The 18,796-nt window shown below is 38.2% G+C and overlaps 2 protein-coding genes across 3 annotated transcripts; both read left to right on the forward strand.

The window, feature by feature from the left end:
- Positions 1-22: 22 nt before the first annotated feature.
- On the forward strand, positions 23-5,926 carry LOC113640715 (peptidase M20 domain-containing protein 2-like). 2 transcript variants are annotated; one of them, XM_047817999.1, is made up of 7 exons: positions 23-1,317; positions 2,147-2,295; positions 2,410-2,552; positions 2,766-2,920; positions 3,134-3,254; positions 3,425-3,532; positions 3,770-5,926. In XM_047817999.1, the coding sequence occupies exons 1-7, from the start codon at positions 916-918 to the stop codon at positions 3,910-3,912; spliced, it is 1,221 nt and encodes a 406-aa protein (XP_047673955.1). In that variant the 5' UTR covers positions 23-915; the 3' UTR covers positions 3,913-5,926. The 2 variants fall into 2 exon arrangements, with proteins under 2 accessions (XP_047673955.1, XP_047673956.1); XM_047818000.1 differs by lacking the exon at positions 3,770-5,926 and having other exon boundaries at positions 3,370-3,507.
- Positions 5,927-6,907: 981 nt separating this feature from the next.
- On the forward strand, positions 6,908-17,389 carry LOC113640770 (cilia- and flagella-associated protein 57-like). Its single transcript, XM_047818956.1, has 27 exons — positions 6,908-7,024; positions 8,184-8,364; positions 8,794-9,116; positions 9,408-9,643; positions 9,734-9,893; positions 10,045-10,197; positions 10,339-10,478; positions 10,597-10,762; positions 11,191-11,301; positions 11,403-11,612; positions 11,909-12,082; positions 12,301-12,495; positions 12,614-12,769; positions 12,912-13,005; positions 13,151-13,299; positions 13,542-13,703; positions 13,831-13,890; positions 14,013-14,120; positions 14,330-14,461; positions 14,601-14,738; positions 15,088-15,246; positions 15,442-15,594; positions 15,895-16,086; positions 16,252-16,359; positions 16,556-16,687; positions 17,034-17,118; positions 17,250-17,389. Exons 1-27 carry the CDS (start codon positions 7,004-7,006, stop codon positions 17,387-17,389), a joined length of 4,038 nt encoding a protein of 1,345 aa, XP_047674912.1. The 5' UTR covers positions 6,908-7,003.
- The last annotated feature ends 1,407 nt before the right edge of the window (positions 17,390-18,796 follow it).

Below are 18,796 nucleotides of genomic sequence, written 5' to 3' on the forward strand. Positions count from 1 at the left end.
ATCAACAATAGCGTGTAGCGTTAGCAACAAGCTAACCAGTTGACAATAGTGAGTACCGTTAACAACAAGCTAACCAGCTGACAATAGCGTGTAGCGTTAGCAACAAGCTAACCAGTTGACAATAGCGTGTAGCGATAGCAACAAGCTAACCAGCTGACAATAGCGTGTAGCGTTAGCAACAAGCTAACCAGTTGACAATAGCGTGTAGCGTTAGCAACAAGCTAACCAGTTGCCAATAGCGTGTAGCGTTAGCAACAAGCTAACCAGTTGCCAATAGCGTGTAGCGTTAGCAACAAGCGAACCAGTTGCCAATAGCGTGTAGCGTTAGCAACAAGCTAACCAGTTGACAATAGTGAGTACCGTTAACAACAAGCTAACCAGCTGACAATAGCGTGTAGCGTTAGCAACAAGCTAACCAGTTGACAATAGCGTGTAGCGATAGCAACAAGCTAACCAGCTGACAATAGCGAGTACCGTTAGCAACAAGCTATACAGGGTACAATAGCGTGTAGCGTTAGCAACAAGCTAACCAGTTGACGATAGCGTGTAGCGTTAGCATCAAGCTAGACAGATAAGGTTCGTAATAACTATATGTTGATTATTGTCTTCTAAAAAATATCGAGTATTATGGACAGTGTTGTACAATTTAACAAAAAAAAATTATCTGTATTTTAAATAACTTAAAAACCAATAGTGCTATAAAGAAATTTCAACTTTAAAGTGTTCACATGGTGCGCAGTCACGTTAATTTGACGTCACTCCGTAAACGGTTCATGTGACGTCTCTACGTAAATCTCGGTTTAAAGGGTCTTTTCGGTGGTTTGTGTTGTCGGCGGGGAATTACGGTTGCAATTTGGCTAAAATCACAGCAACGAACGCGCCTTTGTCTCGTAAATTATAGCGTATTGTTACAGAATGAATGAGAAACTCCAAGCACTGAAACAGCTGGTTTGCTTTTCTATCAATGAGGCTAAGGACAAACTCCATCTGTTAGGAGACTCGATATGGCGCCACCCAGAGGTGGCATGTGAGGAAAGACAAGCTCATGAAACTCTGGTCCGCTTCTTCACCCAGGAGAAAGGGTGGACAGTGGAAGCACACTACAAACTAGAAACAGCTTTTCGGGCCACCTGGGGACCTGTAGGTGGAGGAGATGGTGAGGCTGTGGTTAACGTGGGGTTCCTGTGTGAGTATGATGCTCTGCCTGCTATAGGCCACGCGTGTGGACACAACCTGATAGCAGAGAGTGGAGCTGCAGCAGCCCTCGGCCTGAAGGCGGCACTAGAAAGCAAGGAGGTGTGGCCTGTTTCAATCAAGGTGTGCCAATTAAGTCCAGACGTACAGTATAGACTTACCCAGGAGATATACACTAACAAGTGTCTTATGTTTGTTCATCACCGTGAATGCTGAAGCAGACTTTTCAGACTGAATCAAACACCCTATTCCAGATTTTCTGTTATAATAACCTCCAGTCTTCAGTCAAGGCTGTTCATTAGATATGGGGCATTGTCATGCTGGAGCATCATTGGGCCTCTTATTTCAACAGAAGATCATTTGTAATGCTACATCACCTTTGTGGCAACAGTCTGGGGACAAATGACATATAGATCTGATGGTCAGGTGTTTATTAATGTTTGGCGATGTAGTAAACTTCACAATGTGAACCACATTGACCATTTTTCTGTTCATTGCCCATTAGACCCCAAAATAGAATGTCTTTCGTTTAAAGGAAAAATGAAACAAGGAAGTCACTTCATTTTCTAGCTGTTTAGAAATTTTCCAGTAGCGTTCTAACTAGTTCTAATGTTAGCTTGCTGGAGATTCAATTCTTATTAGATATTTAGATATTTGTACATTATAAACCCTTTATCATTTGTTTGGAATCCACCCCTTTTCACTTTGTGATCATGTGCATGTGACTGTAACAGGCAGGTATGATTGCCTAATTTAATATTAAGATCAATTTCAGAACCTTAACCTGTAATTTCAAATGATAAAACATGCGTCAGTTATAATACAGAACAGAAATGTATTTCCAATAACATTCATATCCAGATATTTTGCTCAGCTACTGAGCTCCAAAAGTAATTATATGTGTAATTGCTTTGATCATCGGTTGAAGGTTGTCTAATGTTTAAATTACTAGGTAACTGTGCTGGGGACTCCAGCAGAAGAAGATGAAGGTGGGAAAGTGGATTTGCTGCGTGAAGGAGCTTTCAAGGATCTGGATGTGGTGTTGATGGCTCATCCCACTCAGAAGAATGCCACATATTTACCATCCATGGCTATGCATAGGTCAATCAGTATCGTATAGCAGATCGGCTCATTTTTTGCTCCGGACAAGATGATTATATTATGTAAGCAGATGAGTAGAATGTTTCTGCTTTCTGTTTGTGTTTGGATTCGCAGCCTGCTGGTGAAGTACCATGGACGTGCGTCTCATGCATCAGCATATCCCTGGGAAGGAGTAAATGCACTAGATGCAGCTGTCATGGCCTACAGTAACATCTCTGTACTACGCCAGCAGCTCCGGCCTGACTGGCGGATCCATGGTGAGCATCATTAACCTTATAACCACGGTATGCCGTTGGTTCCAGAAGTTTTATTTATTTTTTGTTCCCATGAGCTGTCATCCTTATTGCCCTAAAAGTGGATATTGGAATTTCAGGCTTGTAGCTATATTTATTGTCATAGTCATTAGAGTCACTACATGGAAAAGCAGAAGCAGTGTAAGTGTGTGAACCTCAGCATTGTGTCTTGGTCAGGTATCATAAAGCATGGAGGTGTGAAACCCAACATCATCCCTGACTACAGTGAGCTGGAGTTTTACTTTCGCACAACCTCACACCGAGACCTGCCCATCATCAGAGCCAAAGCTGAGGCCTGCTTTCGTGCTGCTGCTATGGCGACAGGATGTGAGGTTAGTTCACAACCCTAATTTATAATATCCTGTGTTGCTGCTTGCCTTGTGATGGTTCACACTCTCACATGCATGATCTCTCACTTTACAAAGTTATAACCAAGAAAAGAAAGTTTTAAACTTGAACCTGAATATACTGTTTATAATACAATATAATATATGATTTTTAAAGTACTCATTAAAGTTTCTTAAAGCATTAAAATGATCTTACAGGTTGAGCTCGTTTTTGCAAAGAACGAGTTTCATGAAATGTTGAGGAACCGCATTCTGGAAGACCTCTATGAAGAGAATGGGAAAGCTCTTGGCATGAAGTTCACCTCAGAGGGCTTTTCAGGTATAATATTTTTCTTTGTTTGTCTTCTGACTTATTTTTAGAGAATCTCTATGCTTTCAGAAAGAAAATGAGAGAAATCTTATACACTCATATCGTGTTTATTGACTAATTGCAGGCTATAGCAACATATTTTGTGCAAGATAAGCTTCTTGTCCTACTGTATGTACCAGGCTCTACAGATTTTGGGAATGTAAGTCATGCTGTTCCAGGAATTCACCCTTATTTCTACATCGGCTCTGAGGCACTGAACCACACTGAGGAATATACAGCTGCAGCTGGTGAGTCTGAAGATAAAGAGTTTAGCCTTCTCAAAGCACAATACTCAGTTTAATTCTAATATTCTGTCATGTATGTTGTATTTTGTGTCTAAAAATATATACTGATTTAGTTAAAAGCCTAAAGATAGCACACTGATTTTCAGCAATTCCTGAATGCAATATTTCTGTCTGATCCATTTAGCAAAATTTAAAAATGATTTTTCGCAGTTTTAATAATTTTACCCTGGTGAATTTCAGGTGCAGATGAAGCTCAGTTTTATACTGTTCGTACTGCCAAAGCTTTGGCAATGACTGCGCTGGATGTGATCTACAGCCCAGGAGTGCTGGACAGAATCAAACAGGAGTTTAGAGAGGCCAAACTCAATGAGGAGAGAAACTGAAACAGGAGAAACCTGGAGAATTGCAGTTTAATCACAGAAATGAAGTCTAATTACATTTACATTACATTTACAGCATTTAGCAGCAAATGAAGTCTAATTCTGGGTGATAACACTAACCCTGTGCTTTTCCACTAGTTTAACTCTAATGGGCATTACAGATAAAGTAGGTACACTACTTCAGATAATCTCTATACAGCTACCTGGGTCATTATCTCCGGTGATGAACAGAAGTCTTATTGTTTCCACTTTGAACAAGGTAACAGTACTGGAATGCACAAAACTCATTTAATCAAGCTTCAACTCTAATATCATTGGGAGATTCTGGGATTAGATCTGGTGAATTCAGCTCTTTTTTGTTATCCTTATATTGTTATATAAAGGATCTCTTGTTCTTCTACTTTGGGCATTTCCCATTAGGGGTCGTTTCAGTGAATCATCAGTTTCCACCTAACTCTATCCTCTTCATCCTCTACTCTAGCACCAATTAACTTCACGCCCTCATTTAACACATCCATATATACAGCTCCATCTCCAACATCCTTCTACCAATATAACCATCTCCCTCCTCTGTAAATGTGCAAACCATCTTAATCTAGTCTCTCTGACCTTGACCCAAAACAACCAACCTGAGCTGTCCCTCTGATGTGCTCGTTCCTAATCCTGTCCATCCTCATCACTCAAACCTAAACTCGAACCTCAACATCCTCATCACTGCTACCTCCATCTCTGCCTCAAGGCTTTTCCTCACTGATACAGTCTCTAACCCATAGCTGCTCTCACTACTGTCTTGTTCACCTTTCCTTTGATTCCTTCTGACACTGTTCTGTCACAAAACACTTTTCTTCACCCGGTTTAACCCACCTGTACTCACCTCTTCACCTCTTTTCCACACTCCCTGTCACACTGGACGGTTGACCCTAAATGCTTAAACTCCTCCATCTACTTGACCACAGCTCTTCTCTAAGCACCCTGTTATGCGCTTTCTCTAAATCTACAAAGATTTGGGTCCCAGCAGATTTCTCCAGTGCTGTTTATTCAAGACTAGAACCAGAGCAGGGCTGGTCAGACTGGGACAGGGCTGGGACAGTCTGGTAAATCTCCAAGCATCTCTCAGTATAGATCTCACTAATCACAGCATGAGGAGGAAGGCATTAAAGAGGTCCTTTTACATTCTTCACATTGGGAACGATGTGCCTTATAAGCTTGGAAAAGCACTCTGCCATTCTATAGCTAGAGAGCTGGAAGTCTCTATGATGAGTTTTTAAGTAACCAGTCTGCTTTCACATCTTCAGCTGTTTACTATATGTTGCATAAATCAGATTTGTATTATTTCAATGTAGATTATTATAGTATTTTTTTAGCAAGGCAATCTTTACACCTTTATTTTTACATTAAAACTAACATTAAGCCATCTCAAAAATAAAATATTCTACCTTTCCAGCTTTTAATTGTGTAGGTGCTGAATAAAATCCTACACACTTAAACTAGACCTCTTTTGTACATGTTTTCTCTTCAATCTCTCTCTGTATACTCTCAACTTCACTATTGCTCTTCAGTTTACTTCCCCATTCGTTTAATCATTGATGGACATCTTGACCTATTGTATATTTTCTGCAGAGTCAGAACAGAGCTCCTTCAGTTTATTGGGTCAGTCTGTCTTAATGTTAATGATTAGTTTATTAAACATCATTCCTTTCAAAGACATTTAGCAGCTGATGACTGACAGCTACATGTGTGATCAAATTGCTGCATTGCATCTATACTGTTATGTTGTACAAGAACAAATAATAACACCGCAATACAAATTGCATTATCATGTGTTACCTAAAATAGCAATCGGGTGAAGATATGACGATATCACAAAATCAGACGATAATTATAAAAGCATTATTGCAAATAAAAGCAGAACTTTGGCAAATAAAAATCTTGAGAACAAACTACTGTGTTCATGTTAGAAATGTTTTTTTAATCCTGCATGATGATGCTTAGAAAATAAATTAATTATGAAGTGTTACTTGTTACTTTTGTGTTTATTGTCTGTTGATTTTTCTTTTAATTCATGTATTTATTTTTTATTAAATACATATGATATAAATATCATTAAAAATCATATCATTAATCATAAAAAAGATTTGCGTTGAATTTGTAAAATATAAAAAACTTCATAATCTCTCTTTACCTTCACATATATGATTTCGTAAATATGTTAGATTTTTAATAATTATGTTATTAATTAAAAAAAAAAGCTTTGGCACGTTGGAAATCAAGATATCCAGATCAAATAAAATCTATAATAAGATGTACATTATAATTAGCTTCATTTGTGGATGAGAAATTGAAGTAAATCAGCAGGGCTTGTGTTGATAAACCTGGTGTATCTAGTTAAGTCATGGATGAAGTTTTCCTTCATCACCTCCTTCACTGTTTGCTGCATCCTGGAGTTGGTAATGTAGGATGTTCTTTTTTATTAAATCTTTAGCAAGCATGACTTTAAAAATCTAGTCATGCATCTGTAAATGGCTTGAACATCACATTTAAACTTATTCGGTTCCCTTGTGTTTCTCGGCTGACACTTGATTCTTTAGTCTTGTTTATATGGTATCACTTATCTAAATGAGACTGTCGCACTTTTGCACATTACTAAAATGTGCATAATAAATATTTGTTTGTTGTTTGCATGTGTAGAAAAAGCTGCGCTTAATGAAATCAGCGCTATATGCTCCGTCTAACCTAAACGGCTCCGAACCGACTCTTTCAGCTCCCAGGTAAATGATTCTTGACTTCCAAGTAATTACCAAGTAAATCCAAGTAAAGACTTTTGAGTCATAAACCGTTTATTACTCAAAAGTCTTTACTTGGATTTACACGGACTTTTCCCAGTTCAAATAAAAACGCACCACGTTTATCATAAAGATCTGTCCGTTTGATTCATCTGATTATGATGTAAAATCGGACGGAAAGGGACCGATCTATTTTTGACGCAATAACGGTTGCTAGGTAACCGGTTAATTAGAACGTGGAACTCTGCCACGTAATTTTTGTCGTCAGAAGTGAACAGTGATATAAAACAGAGCAAACGAGTGAAGAAAAAATGTCTGATTGCGAGATTGAGGTAAATTTAAACAAATGCAAACTTTAACTTTAACCTTTTATTTAACATATTTCTATATTGACGATAATAACAGCTGACATTAAAGGTGCCGTTTGTGGCCTTAGAGCATACACACCTGCCCTATTTAGTAGCTTATTTTTTTTATTTATTATTATTATTATTATTATTATTATTATTATTATTATTATTAGTAGTAGTAGTAGTAGTAGTAGTAGTAGTAGTATTTATGTTATGATACTGACATGCACGTGCAAGATTGCTAATTGTAGGCACGTGCATGATTTGCATTTGCTACCACTATAAAATTCACCATCTTTCCACTTTGTCCCACAAAGTTTCAGATCGTCTCCTCTCATCATGTCTTCCGTCTTATTGAGTTAACTTGCACTATGTGTGTTTTAAACACGGTTAAATGCTTTTCCCTGGTTGTACCGAGCTTTTTATCAAGTCTGACACATTAGCTGTGTTTACGACATTTAGTATTTATTTTTCAATACATTAAGCAGTAGAAAGTTTGAAGAAGTCATCGTTCTTAATCCTTGGTGAAATTACTGTGACATGAGCCTCGTTAGGCAGCAATGACAGGCTCTAAATTAGTGCCCTTGTACCATAAGTTAGGGCAAGGATTTGGTACCAAAAAGAATCGATTCCACGGTTTCATGTATTTGGGAAAGTATCGGTTCTTCACACTGAGGCTGTGTAAACACGTAACATAGAACTATATCATTTCATCTAGTTTAAATTCATTGACAATCAATAAGTCACCCTCCTAACAGGGATTCTAAGTGATTCCCACTTGCCTTATGGGCCATAAACTGCTAAAGAATACCTTTTTAATAAGAGTTGCGTGTTTGTACAATATGGTTGTAAGATGTATTTTCACAAACTCAGGAGTAGATCAAGGTGCTGACCTTCCCATTGCTTGCTTTCATCGCACCAACAAAATGCTTTCATGAAATTCAGCTGTACAGTAAATGTCATTCATAACTGGCTCTAACCTAGAATGTCTGTATAATAGTGGCATTTATTGCAAATACTGTGTCATCTATCACTTCATGACATTTAAAATCTAAAAAAGGCCTTTCTTTAAAAAAAAATAATAATAATTTTTTCCAGAACTACAGTTATTACAAAACTAATGCTTTCTTTTTCACTTCAGAGATCACTTATAGAGTCTCAGGTGATTCCGAAGGTGAAAGTGGAGCCTCATCACATTTACAGTTTGCACCAGGAATCAAGAAACAACTTAGTTTTTTTGGATGAGAAAACCATCATTTTTCCTAGTGGAAACAATTGTGTGATCTACAATGTCCATAAGCATGTGGCTAAGTTTATTCGAGGTAAGCCATATAAAATACCTGCATATTGCTTGTAAGGTGACCTTGGGTGTTCTGAAAGGCGCCATGAAATAAAATGCATTATTATTATTATTATTATCATTATTATTATTATTATTATTATTATTATTATTATTATTATTATTATTATTATTATTATTATTATTATTATTACTACTTCCTCTATGACCTGTTTTAAAACAACCTAGGCGTTTAACACTGACCGATAAATATTTCTTTTCCCAATGTACAATGTATCTTTCCTCAAAAGCACTGCAGTGTTTTTAATGTACAATTGTATACAGTTGGATTCAAAACGTGAAATGGTTTTTTTTTTGTACATGAGCCACAAGTTAACAAATCAGAAGCTTTAGTTATGACATGGTAAATACATCTGAAGTATATTTCTAACATCAAAATGTTACCCCACAGGACTAATGCTATACCAACATGAGCAACAGGGCATACGTGCTCTGGCTATTAGCCCTGACCGGCGCTACCTGGCTGTGTCAGAAAGCGGAATACAGAGCACTGTCTCTGTCTATGACTTACAAAGTGAGGAGTGCACTAGTGTGCAGATACTTATGGCCAATGGCTTCAGCATCCAGGAGTTTGTCTGTATGGCATTTTCTGCTGATTCCAAGTACATACTGTGCCAGGCTGGAGGACCCGAGTGGAACCTCTTTTACTGGGAGTGGGAGAAGGACAAGCTCATTGCCATCGTAGAGACCACAAAGCTTGGCTTCGTCAATCAGGTAAACACTCTGAATGTCTTGTAGATGTTGGTGAAAAGTATGTGAATTTTATAATACTGTAATACAGAATACTGATGATTCTACACCAAATACATGCATAGAACCACCCAGAAACTAAAACCTCTATCTGTTAATCTCCTTTATTCTTTTATTCATTGCTGGTGTTTACAGAAAATGATAGAGTTTAGCTTATGGTCATGAACCCATAACATTAACTTTTCACATTAATAGCTTCAGAGTTGTGTGTTTAAGTGAGTGTGTGTAGTGATTATTGTTTTTTCTTAATCCCAGGTCAGCTTTAATCCAGTGGACAACACACAGATTTGTGTGAGCGGAAGTTACGTCTTCAGCGTTTTCAAACTAGAGAATGACTGCCTGAAAAAGATCAGCATGTTTACGGTTGACTGTGAATGCATCAAGTCTCATGCTTGGCTGTCTGGGGATAGCATTGTCTTAGGGACGAAAACAGGAAACCTCATGCTGGTGAAGGAAGGAATGTTGTTTAGTCTGACGAGTCCTTCTGAGAGGTAGCAACAGAGATAGATGCAGTGAATCTCTCCAGCATCATCTTGTTGGGATGATAGGATTTTTATCTTATACTTTATCTCCCTCTACAGGCAAATGGGGAATAGCGACACTTCATCTACATCTGCACTGCTGGGTATCACTGTCATCACGGCATACTCGAAAGGCTTTGCCTGTGCAGGCAGCCTGGGGGAAGTTTGTATCTATGAGAAAACTGGGGTGTATGGCTATACAAAAACCCTGGTAATAAAAGTGAGTGGATTCATATTTAATATTTTGCTTTTATGCTAAGCAGTTTACAAAGTGATATAGCCGAGCAAATTCATTGTTAAGGCTTTTGCTGAAGAGCTGACCCGAGTCTGAGGGTAAATAATAATAAGACCCATGTCCTTCTGATCTGCAGATTCCTCAGGACCCGTGCAGCAGTGAGCCGAGTGTGTCGGCACAGCAGGAGGTCAAATCAATGTGTCTGAGCCCCTCAGAGGAGACGCTGGCCATAAGCACACGGCAAGGCCAGATCTACCACGTCAACCTCACCTCTGTCGAGAATAGCCAGGTAATAAAGCAACAAGGGCTGTGATGAGTATACAGTAATAAACAATGGCATGTATACCATGTTATACTAGTATAAAAAATAGTGTTTTATCCATTCTGTTCCATTGAAATTCACTGTACTGACTCTGTGCTTTTTTAACAGAGTAAGCTGGCCAACTTCGAGTACCTGTTTCACTTAATTCACTCAGGGAGCATCACAGATCTGTCGGTCTGCTTCTTCAAACCCCTCTTCGCCACCTGCTCAAAGGATAACTCCGTGCACATCTGGAACTACAAGACCAAGTAGGAGCTTTTAATGTTTTTTTTATTATTTTATCAAAACAAAATCCATTAGTGTTTATTTCCTGTTACATATTTCTGACAGTATGGTGATGTCATGTTTTGTTGGATTTTTATGAAGTTCTCTGGAGCTGCATCAGGAGTTTCCTGAAGAGCCAAACTGTATCTCACTGCACCCAAACGGCCTCTCCATTCTGGTGGGCTTCTCTGATAAAGTCCGCCTCATGAACCTGTTGGTTGACCAATTCCGCACTGTACAGGTGTTTGACATACACAACTGCAGTAAGGTGGGTACTCACTAACATTTGGATTGAGACTATACGAGTCTGTGCAAATTGGGTATACAGAAGTATTGTGACAAATCTAAAAGGCTTATCATAGTAAATGCCATAGACGAGTCCTACAGCACAGGTTGTCTGTTGTCTTCGCTTCTACTGCATAGCTATCTGCACCTGTTCCCCATTCAACAGCAATACTTCCACTTTAAAATAAAATTTACAGTTGCATATATAGTATAGAAATGCCCACAAGTGACAAGTGTGTTATCTAATTCTCTCAAATAAGTAATATCTCATAAGTATAAAATGAAAGCATGCATAGACAACAGTACTTAGTGTTGTCTGAATAAACAGGAGGGACACACATTTAACACAACATGAAATACAGTTATGTTAATATTACAATAAAGGAGGGTTCAATCGACATGTTTCCACAGTGCATCTTCAACCACGATGGCAACCTGTTCGCCGCTGTCAGCGAAAACCTGATAAGCATCATCAACTTCAGAACAGGAGGAAAAGTGGAGCTGAAAGGCCACAATGGCAAAGTCAGTTTGTCTCACTTGAACAGGGCCTTTTTGCAAATATTTGAAATGGTAATGAAGACCATTTGTACGTATTAGTAAGATATCTTGTTCTGATCATTCAGGTGCAGTCAGTGAAGTGGCGTGAAGACGCCTGTCAACTGGTGTCAAATGGGTTGGACGGCACTGTGTTTGAGTGGAACGCTCTGACAGGTGCCCGGAAGTCTCTAAAGGCACAGAAATCGTTCTCCTTCACAGACATGACGTTCTCAGCTAGCAATAAGAGCATCATCTCTGTAGGCGATTCCATGCTAAAGGAGTTCCGAGATGGAGAGGCAAGTAAAAAATTCATGTGGCCATTTGAAAAGCAGATAAAGTTACAATTACAGCAGCTCAACTGCGCAACCCTAACCCTAACGGCTTATAAAGGCTTAAGCTTCTTATTTAAAGCCACATATTGTAAAGAATTATATCAAGCCTGTACGGTATATTGTAAAAATCTACTATAAAACATCTAAAACATCTTTTTGTGTCAAACGAATATTGAAACCCGCCGATACTTAAAATAATTTATTCTCTGTGTTTGGACAGAATTACTTGATTTGTATGTGTTTTGTTTCCATTACTGTAGGTCCTAAGAGAAATGACCTCGGTTAACGAGACCTACACATCCATCTCCATGACTCAATCTGGCCAGGCAGTCTTTGTAGGGACGTCTGCTGGCATTCTCAGAGTCGCCCAGTACCCGTTTGAAGAGGACATATCCTGGATGGAGCTTCAGGCACATTCTGGTCCCATCACCAATGTAAGTGCTGTGTCATGATGATGTGCTTCGTAAGAGTGAACGAAAGAAAAATTACATCCAAGAACAGCTAGCGTGTTCGTGTTCTTGTCTATGTGTGACTCCTCCTGAACGAGTGATTTATTTAGCTCATGATGGTTATGTCAGTTCTTGTTGCTTTTAATGAATCTATTTTCTAATCTCTCTCTAATTCAATGTTTTTTCTTGCATTGTGTGCACAGATGGTCATCACGCCTGGTGATCAGTATCTGTTGACTGCCTCAGAGGACGGCTCCCTGCTCGCCTGGTCAATCACTGACCAGGATGGATGCAAGTTGAGCATGGTGAAAGAAACATGCTTTACCGAGGAGGAGGAGGAGGCGGAGGAGGAGAAGGATGAGGAGGTCCTCTGTAGCAAGGCTTTTCTGGAGAAAAAGGTAAATATGACCATGAAGTGAGCTTTAATATAGTGTATTAACAGTGTATAAGCATAAGCTTTGCTTTGGTGTCTAGCCTCTGATTGTATTTTTACATTCAATTTCTGTCATCATCCAGGACCAGAGAGTACTTGAGGTTCGTGCCCAGATGGAGTTGCTAAGGGAGGAGCTGGATTGCAAGCTTAATCAGACTCACATGGACTATGAGATAAAGCTTGACAAAGTCAGAGAGTGCTTCCTCAAAGAGATTGATGATCTGAAAGGCGTAATCCAGGTTAGAGCTTCAGATGACTGTCTGAAAATTTAGCTGCAATAGCGACATTAAGGCACTCTGATAATACATCAGTAGAAAATGGTCATGAACGTAATATTCGATCTTTATATAATAATTAAACACTGTATATATCTCACCGTAGATGTTGAATACTGAGATGGAGGAACAGAAGGTTTCTCAGGAGAAGGTCCTGGCTGAGACGATTGAGAAACATGCTGAAGAGCTGAAGGATCAGAGTAAATACTGTACACTCACTTTACTTACACTATCTCTAAATATCACACTACACAGAAGTGCACGTGAATAAAATATATCAATTTATTTTTCTTAGCTTCAAACAGTATGCGATTTAAAATGTTTGGCTAATTTTTTTTTCCCCAGGAAAAACGTTTGAAAAAAACTTGTTAAAATCCTACAACAATCGGCTTGCGATGAGGCAGAAATACGAGCAGAAACTATGCGAGCAAGATAAAAACCGTTTCCAGACCAGTATGGATATGAAGCGGGGCTACGATCAGAGGCTTCAGCAGGTAAAGTAACCCATACTGCTGTTCTGCTTCCTTTCTGCTTATTTCCTCATCTTCAGACCACACCTCTGAATCTGTATCCTAAAATGTGTTGTTTTGTAATTATTTATTTGTTCCAGTCTCCATAAACCCTCTTCCATGTATTCTTACTACTTTTCCCGGGTATTAATCAATCTGACATATAGTGCACTAGATAGGGTGCCTACATTAAGAGACGTTTGCATCTTCTTCACTTCACTTCACAGGAACAGGACAAGACGAGGTACGCTGAAGAGAAGCTAGAGGAACTGCAGGAGAAAGTTGACTCCAACTTCAAAGATGTCTTACTCCAAAAAGATCAGGAACTGCAGGCAGAGAAGGAGACCAACGAGCGTCTACAGGATGAAATGAAGCTCATGGAAAAACAGGTGTGTGGTTTTTAAATATAGTTGCGGAGCAAAAAATATATGGTTATATAAATGAACGTATGATTGGTTGGTGTGGAAATCAATCATGATGTGATTAATTAATGTTTGTGCATGTGTTTGTTTTAAGATAATGCAGTTCTGGAAGGTAAAAGGAGAGATTCAGGAGCAGTGCCTTGACCTCAGTCGGGTATTATTATTATTATTATTATTATTATTATTATTATTATTATTATTATTATTATTATTGGTAATAGTAGTACTAATAGTAGTAGTATGAATATGTAGCTTATCACAAGATGTTTATTTTAGCTCGAGGCTAAGGTTATGGAGATAAATGTCAAGGACAAGGAGACAATTGAACACCTCCAGCAAAACATAAAAAAACAGGAAGAAGAGCTGTGCATAGAAAGGAAGCAGGTTTGATTCAACACACTACGCTTTGTTCATTATTAATGTTAATCGATCTGATCGTTTCCTGTAGGTTTTTGTGACATTGCATTTTGTGATTAGGTCCGTTTCTGTAATTGTAGTCAGGGTTCCTATTTAATTGTTTTAGTACTTACTGTATGTATATTTAGTACATGTAGTTATTACTCATATTACTAATGATACAGATGATTCTTTAGGTCAGAAACATGAAGGCTCTTGTGCAGAGGATGAAGGCCGACATCAAAAACTGCTCTAGTTTTGTCGACCAGCCGCACCAGCTGAAGGCAAACTTCATCAGACTCAATAAGACCTACAACCATAAACCAGATGTGAGATTAACGCACACACAAACACACAATGTAATTATAAGTGTTAATACATCTAATACACACGTGTGTTTATATACACACCCACACACTACTCAGTACACATGTACCTGACTGGCGGTCATGACTACAAACATTTTAGATGAGATTCAGGGTGAAGTTTGCAGTCGTTCAAGAGAGCAGGCAGAAGGAAGAGCTGCAAAGTCCAACAGTTTCTCTGGAACAAAAGCAGGCTGTGGAGTCCAAAACTCAGCAAGCAGATTGCTGCAAGACACTGAAGGTATAAAGGAACTCTTATCAATGGGTTAACTGATTCAGTTTTTGTTTGCGCTTACATATTGCTTGTGTATATACAGTATAAAGTAAAAAAGAAGCCCAAAACTAACACAGCTACATTCAGTAGCCTTCAGTAACTAAACACTTACTAAACACTAAGTTGATGTACATTAACCATACTGAAGGTTTACATTGACATCATTTAACACCCCAAAATCCTATTAAGACTGTAATATATTTAAAGAATGCATGGACCAGCTTTGTTTAGTAAATACGCCATATTGGGTATAGGAATCATTTTCAGTCCAGCCTTAAGAACTTCACTTTATCCTTTGTCCACGTTCACTTTACAGCAGCTGATGGAGTTTGAGTCTGAGGAAGCACAGAAGCTCATGAACAAGGACAGTACAGCTGAGCTCGCTGAATTATGCCTCAGATACAAACAGGAGCTTCAGGCGGAGCTGGAGACCTGCAGCCAACTTAAATATGAAATAAAGCTCATGGAGAAACAGGTGTGTGGTTTGGGTTTTGTGCAGATCAACACAAAAGAAAAACTTTGCTATAATTATAACGTAATGAAATATAATTTTAATATACGGTGCGTACGTGCCTTACGACTTCACATTTCTGAACAACATAAAAAACCTATGATTCAATTTCGATGCTAATGTTCACACAGTGTAAGTAATGTGTGTGTTTGTTGTAAGATGGTGCAGTTCTGGAAAATAAAGGAAGAAATTCAGGACCAGAACCTCGAGATCAACATGTTAAAGGAGGAAGTGCAGAGCCTGCATGACCAGCATATGGACGGGAAGAAACTCAGGAAGGAGAAGGAGCAAAAAAAGACCGTCCAGAAGAAGGTGAGGCTCATGATGACACTACATCTGCTTTATGGCAAACATTCAGTTATTCACAATTACAGGATGCTCTGTGGTGGAATATTCTGTTCACATTGCAATAATATTTGCTTTGTTTGTTCTGTAAAAAGTCGGCAGTAAGAATAACATTTACTTTGGATTTTATTATTATCTATTCTGGTATTACATAACAGTAATTCCATCGTGTAGTTATATTCTAGAGGTCTTTGATGTAAATAACGTTGAATATGCTAACTAGTAAGATACAAAACAATTAAAAAGGCATCTGTTTTGTCCCTGTAGGAAGTCCACTTCCAAGACATAGTCGAGATGCACAAGATGAGCAAAACACAGAACGAGGCGGATTTAAAAAGGATCAACAGCCAGTTGGATGAAATATTTAAAGACTGCAATAAACAGATGCGACAAACAGCTGAAACTAATCTTGAGGAAGTGAAGAACAGGATCGAAGAGAAAAAACTGTTCTTAAAAAAGGTGAGGAGTTTAACAGGATGACAGAATGTACAGTAGGATTTTATACAGCATCTACACCGCAAGGCTAGAATTGACTATCAATAAGTCAAATGATGGCTAATTAGTGAAAATGAAATGAATGTTTTTACAAGTGAAAGGGTGTACAAACTTTTGTTTTTATTTTAGCTCAAGTCTGAGGTGAAGGAAATCAACAGCAAGAACCAGGAGACCATACACAACCTGAAGGAGGAGCTGAAAGTCAAGGATAATGAGTTATGTACAGAGAGGCAGAGGGTATGTAAGTGCACAAATGACTTGAACAATAATTCCTATGTAGCTGTGTTAACAAATGTCTAAATCGAATGACTCGTTTTTCCAGTACCAGGATTCTGCATGAACATAGTTATTACTTATATTATTGATGAAATGGATAATAAGCATTACAGTTTAACTACGGTTACCATCGTGTGTAATGTCTTTGTTTCCTCAGATTAAAAGGCTAAAGGCTTTGTTGGACAGGATGAAGGCTGACATCCAGACCTGCTCAGATGTCATCCAGCAGCCAAAACTGCTGAAGGAGAGCATCCTTAAGCTCCACAAAAGCTACATCACAGAGGCTGAGGTGAGATTAATAGACATGTAGAGACAGTAGACAACCCCTGAAATAATGAAATCATTGCTTCTAAGGATTTTTGTAAATGTTTCATTTGTTACCTGTTCTAAACTTGTTTTGAGTGTCTTCAGCTAAATCAGAACAAGAAGCAGCTCTGGTTAAAAAGCAAACAGAAAAGCTGTATCATAATTATTAAGGAATTCTTTCCAAATAAATCCAAATAAAATGATATAATTTATGCTTTGGGGATATTCTCTCATACTGTTTAAAAGTAGGTTTGAAGCTATGTACATGTTCCGTACAATTAACGAGCAGTTTATTATATACACTTTGACATGGTTTTGCATGTGTATAGATAAGTGCCATGCCAACGGAAGACAAGAACCACAGAGGAAGGACACGGGACAGCAGGACTACAAAGATTCATGCGCCTGGCAGCAGTAAGTAACAAGATTTCATTTATATTTATTACAACATCATGCACAATACTTAGATTTTTTAAGCATTTAAAATGAGACACATCATTGTGAAAACTTGGTTTAAAAGAATGTGTACTTTATTTCTATTTCAGCATCAGTGAGGGACTCACTGAAAAGTGGAAGAAGCTCCGTGACCCTGTCCAAGTCGCCATACATTAGCAGCCAAACGCCAAAGCTGGATATTCTTAAAATCATGGACCTTCCACCCATAAACACTAGAAACATCCAGTGATTGCCGGGGAGGTGTCGAACACTCGGATGTAGGATATAGTGTGAGGGTCCTGAGCTATCCGGGAGTGTTTCACTGAAAACCACCAATCATAAGCTGTGGAAAAGAAATAAATAATCAATAATACATTTCAAATAAACGCTTTGAAAATAAAAATTGTGATTGTGAATTGTTAAAGTTTTCTTGTGTGTCATCGAGTGCCTGAGCGAGACAGAACACAAACATACTCACATAGAGAGTGTAGAGGAAAATGTGTTGAAGGAGAGTTGTGGATAAAGGTCAGGCTCTTCAGGGTTATGACTTAATGACTTATTAATCTAATAAATTGCCTTTGAGACTTTACAGTTTCGTTAATAAAAAACATATTTTCCTTAGACTATTAAAAATGAATGTTGGTCAAGTTCCAACACATTTTATAAATTAACTGCAAGTGAACAAAGTGCAATAAAACCACAACATTTCCAAACTGTCAGACAAATTTGTTTACGAGGATAAAAGATTAAGAAAAAATATTTTATCAAGTTAGCAAATCCTTGTAAAGCAGATATTTTAACCTACATTTCAGAAAGATAAAATGGGGTTGGGGATGTCACTGAGGACATCGATTGGTTTCTTAAAAAAAAAAACATTGACCCTGTAATAATAGGGTGGAAACCAGTTACATGGGCAAATGCAAAAGTGTTTAATATTTTTATGAAAATATAAATGATCGAAATGACTTGTTATCCAAGAACATTTGAGGACAATAAGAAATAAAAAATCATTTTAATTTAATGTTATTAATCCATGTTTACACTAACTGAAACTGATCAGTAACTTTATTGAATATATTACAAGCAAAACTGGATATTAAATTAATTTTTAACACACAGGAATTCTAGTGTTTGGGACAAAGCTGTAATGTTCATCAGTTTATTCACCAGCAAGTGTGTTTCCTGAAACTTACAGGAAGTCATAAAGACACATTTACCACATGTGAGCTGAGGAGAACATGGAGGCTGGTCAAGAGTAATTATGAAAAGTAAGATTAATCAGAGGAGTATCATTTTAATTATTAACCGGTTTTACAGTTTTAAATGTGTTTAAAAGTGACTTTATTTACTTAATGATTTATTATTTGATTAGAGAGCTACGGCTTAGTGGCGACATCTTGTGTCTCGAAGCTGGTACTACAGCTGGGCTACAGATAATTATTTGGGAGATTCAGTTTAAATCTCATCTCTCTCTCATTTTCTACCGCTTTATCCGAACTACTCGGGTCACGGGGAGCCTGTGCCTATCTCAGGCGTCATCGGGCATCAAGGCAGGATACACCCTGGACGGAGTGCCAACCCATCGCAGGGCACACACACTCTCATTCACTCACACACACACACTACGGACAACTTTCCAGAGATGCCAATCAACCTA

Source organism: Tachysurus fulvidraco, chromosome 9 (genome assembly GCF_022655615.1).
Source record: "Tachysurus fulvidraco isolate hzauxx_2018 chromosome 9, HZAU_PFXX_2.0, whole genome shotgun sequence".
Taxonomy (NCBI): Eukaryota; Metazoa; Chordata; class Actinopteri; order Siluriformes; family Bagridae; genus Tachysurus; species Tachysurus fulvidraco.

Excerpts from the sequence above, each read along its gene's own strand:
- LOC113640715 (XM_047817999.1), top strand. The coding sequence starts at position 916 with ATGAATGAGAAACTCCAAGCACTGAAACAGCTGGTTTGCTTTTCTATC. Across the intron at positions 1,318-2,146 it reads TGTGGCCTGTTTCAATCAAG|GTAACTGTGCTGGGGACTCC; the intron begins GTGTGCCAATTA and ends TTAAATTACTAG. Across the intron at positions 2,296-2,409 it reads CCATCCATGGCTATGCATAG|CCTGCTGGTGAAGTACCATG; the intron begins GTCAATCAGTAT and ends TTGGATTCGCAG.
- LOC113640770 (XM_047818956.1), top strand. The coding sequence starts at position 7,004 with ATGTCTGATTGCGAGATTGAG. Across the intron at positions 12,496-12,613 it reads AGGCTTTTCTGGAGAAAAAG|GACCAGAGAGTACTTGAGGT; the intron begins GTAAATATGACC and ends GTCATCATCCAG. Across the intron at positions 13,300-13,541 it reads ACGATCAGAGGCTTCAGCAG|GAACAGGACAAGACGAGGTA; the intron begins GTAAAGTAACCC and ends TTCACTTCACAG.